General features: G+C 33.1%; 2 protein-coding genes across 5 annotated transcripts; one reads left to right on the forward strand and one right to left on the reverse strand.

The window, feature by feature from the left end:
- The first annotated feature begins 122 nt into the window (after nucleotides 1-122).
- On the forward strand, nucleotides 123-4,845 carry LOC101510925 (uncharacterized). Its single transcript, XM_004499346.4, has 12 exons — nucleotides 123-296; nucleotides 412-471; nucleotides 548-601; nucleotides 686-746; nucleotides 841-917; nucleotides 1,520-1,569; nucleotides 2,030-2,112; nucleotides 2,392-2,462; nucleotides 2,566-2,728; nucleotides 4,042-4,181; nucleotides 4,265-4,363; nucleotides 4,536-4,845. Exons 1-12 carry the CDS (start codon nucleotides 258-260, stop codon nucleotides 4,602-4,604), a joined length of 966 nt encoding a protein of 321 aa, XP_004499403.1. The 5' UTR covers nucleotides 123-257; the 3' UTR covers nucleotides 4,605-4,845.
- A 409-nt stretch (nucleotides 4,846-5,254) lies between these two features.
- LOC101511235 (E3 ubiquitin-protein ligase RING1-like) lies at nucleotides 5,255-8,644 on the reverse strand. 4 transcript variants are annotated; one of them, XM_012715440.3, is made up of 3 exons: nucleotides 7,619-8,644; nucleotides 5,727-5,844; nucleotides 5,255-5,601 (listed from the first exon to the last, which is right to left on the reverse strand). In XM_012715440.3, exons 1-2 carry the CDS (start codon nucleotides 8,491-8,493, stop codon nucleotides 5,838-5,840), a joined length of 882 nt encoding a protein of 293 aa, XP_012570894.1. In that variant the 5' UTR covers nucleotides 8,494-8,644; the 3' UTR covers nucleotides 5,255-5,601; nucleotides 5,727-5,837. The 4 variants fall into 4 exon arrangements, with proteins under 4 accessions (XP_012570894.1, XP_012570892.1, XP_012570891.1 ...); XM_012715438.3 differs by having other exon boundaries at nucleotides 7,587-8,644; XM_012715437.3 differs by having other exon boundaries at nucleotides 5,255-5,586; nucleotides 7,563-8,644.
- Nucleotides 8,645-8,982: the final 338 nt, after the last annotated feature.

Genomic DNA, 8,982 nt, shown 5'->3' on the forward strand with positions numbered 1-8,982 from the left:
TGAATTTTTTAAGGATAAAATTGGATTTTCAACAATTTGGGGGGTATAGGTTTAAATGGGGGGTACAATAGCCGATTGTCCCGTAACAGAAAGTTCCAAACCCACAGAACTTCTCAGCAACTGGGTGTGATCTGGGCCTCCAAATCAGACCCACAGTGGTGGTTTCAGGTTTCAAAGAGAACACACTCTGTAGTTCCATTTTCTGCTGAGATATACAAACTTGTTTCCACCAAACCACCGATACAATTTCGCCGCCGATGGGTCTCACGAAGGAACAGTTACTTCAGCGGTTACAGGTTTAATTCATCAAACCGAGTCTTTTCTTACTTGAGTAGTGTCATAGCCGTGTTCGTTTCTCATAAATAGAATGCATCAAACTCAAATTAGATTTTTTGTATTGGTTTCTATCAGGAGCTTCAGATTCAATTTTCCAAGTATGAACATCCAGCTGTTTTGACCGTTGAAGCTCAGGTTAATAAATACCTTATAGTAATGATGTAAATTGCCTATCTTCTTTATTTATGATTTATTGTACATTTTCCTTCAGGCAAAATATGTTGGAAATTTGGGCGGTGGTCTCAGTAAAAATCTCTTTTTGAAGGTATTATGTTATGATACTTTTTTGTTGTTGGTTGTCGTTGGTGAATGTATATGACCTAATTAGTTACTACTATTGTGAAAAAAGGACAAGAAAAATAGGTTTTACGTTGTTTCTGCTTTAGCTGATACCAAAGTCGATCTGAAAGGTATGCATTATTTTGTGAACCTGTCGATTTTGTTCACTTGCTTGCATTGCCTCACATATTAATGAGATTACTTTGTTGCTTCGAAGCTGAGCAGTGTTATCTCAGCGGCTTGGTTTGGGAAAAGGTGGTTTGAGAATGGCACCCGAAGAGGCTTTAGCTGAAATACTTCAGGTTTGTCTGTGCCTTTGTTCTATCATTTTGTTGTTAGAATTTGTGTGTTAGCACGGATAGTGACATGGGCACTAGAAACTAATTCGATAAAATGAATTAATTGAATATATAATCAATATGTCAGTGTCAGACACCGACACTTGGACACTGAGACACACCTTCGATCAGTGTTTTACATTTTTCATTGCTGGGCATTATATAGTGGATAAGAAAATTAGTAATTCTTTTTGAAGCATTCACTAATTGAGTTGGCAGTGGAAATTGTTAATCCAGCTAATCTGGTCTAATGATTTATTCAATATTTCTTATAGAAGCTGTTTGCCAATTTTTTTTTTTTTTGACGGATATCATATAGATTTAGAGCCTTATAATCATGATTAGATTTAGAGCCTTATAATCATGGGTTATATGTCCCTTTTAGTCTTTTAAATTGATAGTCATTTATATAATGACTATTTGTGTACTACGGTACTACCACAATACCAAGCAATAAACTAATAATTGAATCAATTTAAGAAGAGAAATAACTTTGTTCAAATAACATGGTTGAGATTATTTTCTTGTCTTATCCAATGGTCTTGCTTTTACTTATCTTCTTACAGGTATCTTTGGGTTGTGTCACACCATTTGCAGTAGTGAATGAATCAGCACGGTATGCTTCTGTTCATATTCTCTCTGCTTGCAACAATTGATAGCAATGCATTCTATGTTATTTACTAAGCACATTTTCCCTTTTCAGTGAAAAGATGTTTGACTTTGAAATCCATGTTAACAGTTTTTCTTCCTCTCTTTTTTTGTCTTAAACTAAATTTTTATATCCACCATTATGGTTCTTATAAATTTTTCTCTTTTATTTAAGAAATTTCTACTTGTTCTCAATGGCTATTGCTGCTTTTCAACCTTCATGTCACTTGTATGATGAACTGGATGTGTTGAATGATTAATAATGTCACATGATATTTGCCAAACTATTTGATTGTACACTAGAGGCGTTTAAGTTTTTGCATATTAGACTGTTCACAAACATTGTTCTGATCCACCTAGCAAATCTATTTATAAGGAACTAATGCATTTTTTATTTTAAAAAATGCCACATCTTTCCCTTTCCGAAGAGATGTGTCGCTGCTATTAGATCAAGGATTCAAGACACAGGAGCACTGTTTCTTCCATCCATTGTCAAATGACATGTCCATATGTAAGTAGTAGTCTTTTCATATAAAAAGAAAAAACAAACTAGTTCCAACACTATCTGTTAAGGTTCATGAAAATTATATAGAAGCAAATTCTGCCTTAGGGAATTCTTTCGCCTGAATATGTCTTAAACCGTAGGTCCATCCACCTATTGATACCCTAATCCAAACAGGACTTCCTTTCATGGCTATTTTGTAGTTTTTGAAAATTGAACACCTCTACTTATGCTTTGATGCGCCACACAGTTCAATAATTAAAATAAGATTATCCTTTACAATTGCAGCTCTAAATGTACGTGATCTTGACACATTTCTTAAATCAATAGGAAGAGATCCCTCATATGTTGATTTGGAGGTGAGTTAATTTAAAGCACCTCTTGTAGGTTTTATTTTTTTAATAAGAAATATTCCTACTGTTAGTTCATAACTATCTTACGCCTTTCCCTATCCCCATACAGGCCAATCCTGCAGTGGGGAAAGATCAACCCCCTGATCTAGCAGCACTAGTTCCATCTGGTTCAATAGTTTTGCCTGATCAACCAGGAAAGCAGTCATCTGCAGAAGTTCCTCCCAGGGATGGAAACATTGTTTCTGTAGATAATAAGTCCAAGACAGTTCCAGGTAAAAATTCTACGATTTGATGAATTCAATGTGTTTATTAATGTATCTTTACATGAAAACTACTTATTTTTGTTTCAGTTGCCGTCACTTTTACAATTTGTTCAGTATCCATAGAGGATCGTTGACTTGCATTATAACTGTTTTTTTTCTTTGCATATTAGTGTTAACTTTTTGTATGGATTTGAAGCATATGCAATATTTAGTGAAATAAGAAGTGTGACTCAAATAGTGGTCAGCGTAATCGAATTTGAACAAATCATTATTTTTCACAATTCGACAACACCAGAAATAATTATTATCTAAGCTTGACTTGAGAAAGCTAGTTTTGATAATCCCATTGTATGGGATAGAGTCAAAATCTTAGATATTTGCAAACTGATGTAATATGGGAAAAAGGCTGTTGTATTCGTCGTTTTCTGGAAACTTGCCAAGCCTATTTTTATATGCTACATACATACTTTGCCTTGATGCTTAATGAAATCAATTTAAGCAATCAATTTTCGGTTTCTACATACATTGCGTAAATACCCAAATGAAACAGTTCTCAACCACTAATCAATTAAAAATAAATGCAACAAATGTTGGATTTAACCTGCTGTTATTAACAATTAGGCTTAATTGCAGTTTTAGTCATCTTTTTTACCAATTCACGTAAGTTGTCCTCTTATCTTAAAATTTGACAGTTTTGGTTCCTCATTCTGATTTCTTAACTAGAAAAAAGCAATGTGATATAATTTAAATAACATCACATATAATACGATATAGAATGATTAACACCCATGAAATAGCAATAAAACCCTCTAAAAAGTTAATATTCAACTTCAGATATTTTTCATTTGTGTAATTTCATTAACGACATATGAATAATTAATGAATCTAGATGGTTCTATATCATGAAATCATATGCCACGTCATTTAAATATCAAACCGTCATTGTTTAATTCAAAAATCTGAGGGAGAGACCAAAAGTGTCTACTTTTAAAATAGGGGGACCAATTCCGTGAATTAGTGAAAATAGAGGGAGCAAAACTGTACTTAAGCCTAACAATCATTTGCAAAAAAAACTAAGTTTTTGCTGTTGCATACAACCTGCTTCTGCATTATGTAAGATTTGTATATAACTTGCTACTGCAGCCTAATACAATGTTCAGTATTACTATATTCTGCTGTATTTATATTTTCAGACATGTCCTCTAGCTAGGACCCACAAAAGTTTGGCACATTTGTTAATTTTGTGAGGGTAGCAGAAACTGTATGTGACATAAAGATGCTAGTGACTAATTCTTAATAAAATAATAATTATTCTGCTGCAGCCAAAGTTGTCAAGCCACTGGTTGGGAATAATTCGAAAGGAACACTCGACAAAAATGTTCAGTCATCAAGATCCTATGCAGATGTTGGCCAATTAGTTGAAGAAATATTGCATAAAACATCAAAATTATTGCTTTCAGAGGTAAAACAAGCATGTCTACTTTCTTTCGATTTCGACATTTTGCTACACTTCCTGCATCAGGCTGAAGAATGTTGGCCATACAGATCAATGAAGAAACTATAAAGATTCATGGAGAGCAGCTGGGTACTACGGTATCTGACAAATTACAGAAACACCTCAGCTCAGATTTTAAAAATCTTGCTGTAAGTATATGTGGAGGTGCCATAAATTTTTTTCTCTTTTGGATAATCGAAGTCTCCTATATAGTATAATATACTGTGGTTACAAACTCTTATCAGTATCACTAGATTATTTTTATTGCGGATTATGTTTAAGATCACCATAGTCTTATCACTAGATTATTTTTTATTGCAGATGATGTTTAAGAACACTGCATATACAGAAGGGTTCCATGCTGGTACTCACCATCAGCCTAGACGCTGATGAAGTTCCCGTATACATAAGATTTATTGGTAGGAATGCAAATGAGGGATTGAAATTTTAACTGTTTGTTCAATGTTCCGATTTTGATGACACTGTGCATTAATTGGCATTAATTGGATGTTCATGCGCAAAATGTTTGATAACTAACATGATTTTAAACAATTTGACATGAACAAAATAGAAATGATACTGTGTAAAACCACTTCCCATGCATTATTATATATTACTATAGTTATTGACATTTTTTTGTTTTAATCCGGGAATGGACCAATTCCATGATACCCTATCCTCAAGTTGGTAGCAGTAAGACTAACTCCTTTGGATGTAGAATACCAATTAAGGCAAAACTCATTCCCCACAGATGCCAGGTCTATTCTCATATCTAGAATTTGAACTCCAGACATATGATTAAAGACCACTTGGATCAAATCAGACTTTGTTGGTAGATATTCTTCTTTCTCCTTGTCTGATTAATTAGGTTAAAATATTCATCAGAATATATCAAAAGTATGTAACAGAGCCACTAAAGCATTTGAGCATAGTTGGCTCTCAAGATTTTTTATCTTTGTCGAGATGTTAGCATTTTACTGCGTCGCACAATTATACTGACTGAAAAATGGTACCTTTTTGTAAGGTTCACTACGCCGATAAAGAACGGAACAACAAAATAAATCACAATTTCAAGCAATACTTACAGCAGACACATTTGCATAATCATGGTTTAACCAATATCTTAATCTAGCGACAATTACACTTGCAATTACTTGTTTGTGCCTATTTAACTATCTACATTTTTAGATAATAAATAAATAAATGTAACCTCTATTAAGTGAAAGAGAAACATCAATTACAACAATAGATGACTTGTTTTACACGGATGCTCAACTTCACGGGGAGCTTTTGAGGATGAAATCGATTCTCAACTTGATGGAAACTTGAAAGGCAATTTTAGTTTGTTTTGAATAGCAAGGCCTTTTAACTCCTGCAAAACGCATTCCTACCGAACAAGCCTTATTTAGAAGCAGGCCTTTAATGGGGAAACTTATGAAAAAACGTGACAGAGTTTTGCAAGAATAAAAAAGAAAATCAAATGCACGTATCAAAGTTCAATCTATAACTTACTTGTCTACTGCGATTACAGGCTTACAAGTTGAAGTCGTAATCAGGACTGAGCCTCAAGCTGAAACAAATCATTTAATGGATTAAAGAATGATGCAAGAGTGCCGCCTTGGATTAAAATCTGAAAATGAGCACAAAGATGAATGTAAGTGTATATAGGAACAACAAATATAATATTCAACCCAAAATCATACATAAACTACATTTTCAATTCAACTTTTAGCGTCTCTTCCATTTTCTTCCGAGGTTTCAAAATTTATCCGGATAATTTTTAAAATAGGTCAATTTCTTTTTTCAAACCATAGAATATATGATGAATTAATTAAAATATTTAATTGCAAAATTGGTGACTAGAAATATATGTGAATTATATTTTTAAATAGTTTTTTAATTTTTTAATTTATTATTTTCCCATTGTTATGTATTGTGCTTAAATTTTGATCAATCACAGCCTAAATAATGGGTTTTACTATTATCTTCTTCTTTATATGTAAAACCTTTTTAATCAATGTATAATGTTTAAGAAAAATAATTTTACTTAAATTTGTTAATAATGTACATTTTCTTTCAAAAAAACTATCATTCAAATAGGGATGTTTTTGTAAATTAATTAATTAATTAATTAATGTTTCTTGTAATTTAAAGAGATTCTTATATAAAGAAATATATTTTTTTGCAAGAGTCTTACATATAGAGACTGAAATAATATATGCTTATATCAATCATAAACCATGAACACGACATTTCCATAATCATATCGCGCAGATGATATTCAAAGAATTACTATCTCTGTCCTTAAATACATGACCCTCTTGCGATTTTTCCTTGTCTCCTTTTATAAAATTTATTTCATTTTTTCAACTGCATTAATTATTTTCTTACAAACTTACCCCTATTTATGTTACATCTTTTTTTGTAATATGTAATATATACAACAATAAAATCATAAACTAACTCTACTTCTTTAAGGACAAACTAGTAAAACAATCTAAACAACCAATATATATAATATTAATATATATAATACTACAATCAACTTTCTTAATCCCTATGATTTAATTAACAAGTCATATATATAGATAAATAAGTCGGACAATTTAGAATGGCACACAAGTAAATAACACTCCTAACTCATTAATTCAATTCTACCCCTTTAATTAAGGATGTAGATACATGTAATAATGGTATATTTAATTAAGGATGTAGATACATGTAATAATGGTATATTTAGCTTTTTCAATCGAGACTCGACTCTTATTTAGCAAGTGTACATGTTTAGATAGACCATAAATTTACCAAAAATTATGACGATACTTATTTATTAAAGCTTAGTTTTTGTTAATATCATAATGCCACAATTCTGAAAATTTCACTTTCATGCCAAACATATATTTTATCCGTTACTATTTATAAATAAAAGTTGATATATTTGATTCAAATTTTTGTTAATTTACTTTTATTTATAAATCAAATGATTTTTTTTTTATTTTCGTTTTATGGTTGTTTATACAAACTAATAGTACTATTAAATTTTATTACTTTTCATAAATAATTTGATTTTTTTTCTTTCTATATTATTCCAAGACACAATTCTCACCTTTTCAAAAAATAATGAGATAATTTTGAAAAAAATATATATTTTAATGTTACTTTAGAATATAAAGACCTAAAATAAAAAAGATTTTTTTATAAAAAAATGACACTTAAAAAAAAGTGGAGATAGTAATAAATTAGTAATTATTTTTAATTTGAATAATTATGATTGGTGATTTATAAGAAATGAAATTATATTTGAATTAAGAATTAGTTATAATGAAGCATAGTTAAGTTAATTATCACCCCTTGAAGAAGAAGAAGCATGACCATTGTCTCTTTGAGGGTGAACTCTTCGATACCTTCCATTGAAAGGCCAAATAGACGAAAGTCGAGTCCACCTGAAGCACCTACGTAACCTACCTTCACCTTCCCCTTCTTCATCTTCATCAGATACGTGAAGCTCTTGACGACAAATTGGACAAGAATTATGAAGCCTAAGCCATGGAACAATACAATCTGAATGATATATATGTTTGCATGGAAGTTCCCTCGCTTCACCACCAATTTCAAATTCTTCCTGACAAACAGGGCATTGAGAATTCTCTTTCAGATTCTTGCTCTCGATTTTCACCGTCGGAATCGCGTTTATACCTCTTTCCGGCACCGGCGGTGGTCCCTGCCGATCATTTTCTGTTATCTGGTCGATTAGTTCGTTAAATCCGGGACCGAAAAAGTAGTCTCTTGCATCAACGCCACGTGGCAATGGTCCCTGTCGTCCACGTGTAATAACGGGTTGGAATGTGTTTGAATCGGAATTGGGAGAACCGATGGGTTGAAGAATGACCCACGTGCGAGGGCGGTGTTGGATTCCGGGTTCGGGTTCGGTTCGGACTGGATCGTCTGTGTGGCGGTGTACGGGAACTTCTTGTGTGGAACGACGTGGGCGTCGGGTTTGGGTTTCAGGGTTGAAGCGGCGGATGGGTGGTTCTAGCATGAGGGAAAGTGCTTCTAGTAAACGCGATTCTGGGGAGGGATCGTGTGCGGTGAAGTCTACGACGAGTCTTGGTGTTGGTATGTTGATTTCGCATATGAATTGGCCGAAGCATCGTGGACATATTAAATTGGAGGAGTTATCAGGTGCGACGCGGACCGTGCGGTTGCACTGGAAGCACCAGTAGAGTTGGAAGTTCCTACGTTGGTTGTTGATTCTCTCTCTTGGAGGACTTAAAGACATGATTATGGTTATGATGGATTTGCGTAGAAATTGATAAAGATGTATATATGTTGGATAAGAGAAAAGGATTACTTACGGGGTTTGCATAAAGTGATTCTTTAAGGATGTGGGTTTGGGGTTTGTGTCCTAATAAGAAAGCAAGAGGGTTGAATTCAAGTATTTAACCACTATTCCTTCAATGGGTAGGAAAAGGATGAGTGTTTGTTTGGGGTAATAAACAGCTTTGCCAACGTTGCTTCTACATTCCCGCGGTTTGCTTTGTGATGGCTTACTTGTGTATCAAGGAGAACAAAAACTTCAAAAAAGTTGTGAATATTTCTGCTTGTCATACCACTATTGGCCCAATAGTTCATTTACAATAAGCCTAGTAATCTTACAATCAGGATTGGGTCAGGGTTATATTGGGCTTACACTAACCCAAATACGAAAATGCACCAATCTGCAATGGGAACTCTTTTTCTCTCCTTCATTATAATTGAATAATTGAAT

The sequence above is a fragment of the Cicer arietinum genome, chromosome 5 (genome assembly GCF_000331145.2).
Source record: "Cicer arietinum cultivar CDC Frontier isolate Library 1 chromosome 5, Cicar.CDCFrontier_v2.0, whole genome shotgun sequence".
In the NCBI taxonomy this organism is placed as follows: domain Eukaryota; kingdom Viridiplantae; phylum Streptophyta; class Magnoliopsida; order Fabales; family Fabaceae; genus Cicer; species Cicer arietinum.

Bases quoted from the DNA above. Each gene is read 5' to 3' on its own strand.
- LOC101510925 (XM_004499346.4), top strand. From the start codon at position 258: ATGGGTCTCACGAAGGAACAGTTACTTCAGCGGTTACAG. The intron at 472-547 runs GTTAATAAATAC...ATTTTCCTTCAG, and splicing joins TTTTGACCGTTGAAGCTCAG to GCAAAATATGTTGGAAATTT. The intron at 747-840 runs GTATGCATTATT...GAAGCTGAGCAG, and splicing joins TACCAAAGTCGATCTGAAAG to TGTTATCTCAGCGGCTTGGT.
- LOC101511235 (XM_012715437.3), bottom strand. From the start codon at position 8,493: ATGTCTTTAAGTCCTCCAAGAGAGAGAATCAACAACCAACGTAGGAAC. The intron at 5,845-7,562 runs GTGATAATTAAC...GCTCATTTTCAG, and splicing joins TGCTTCTTCTTCTTCAAGGG to ATTTTAATCCAAGGCGGCAC.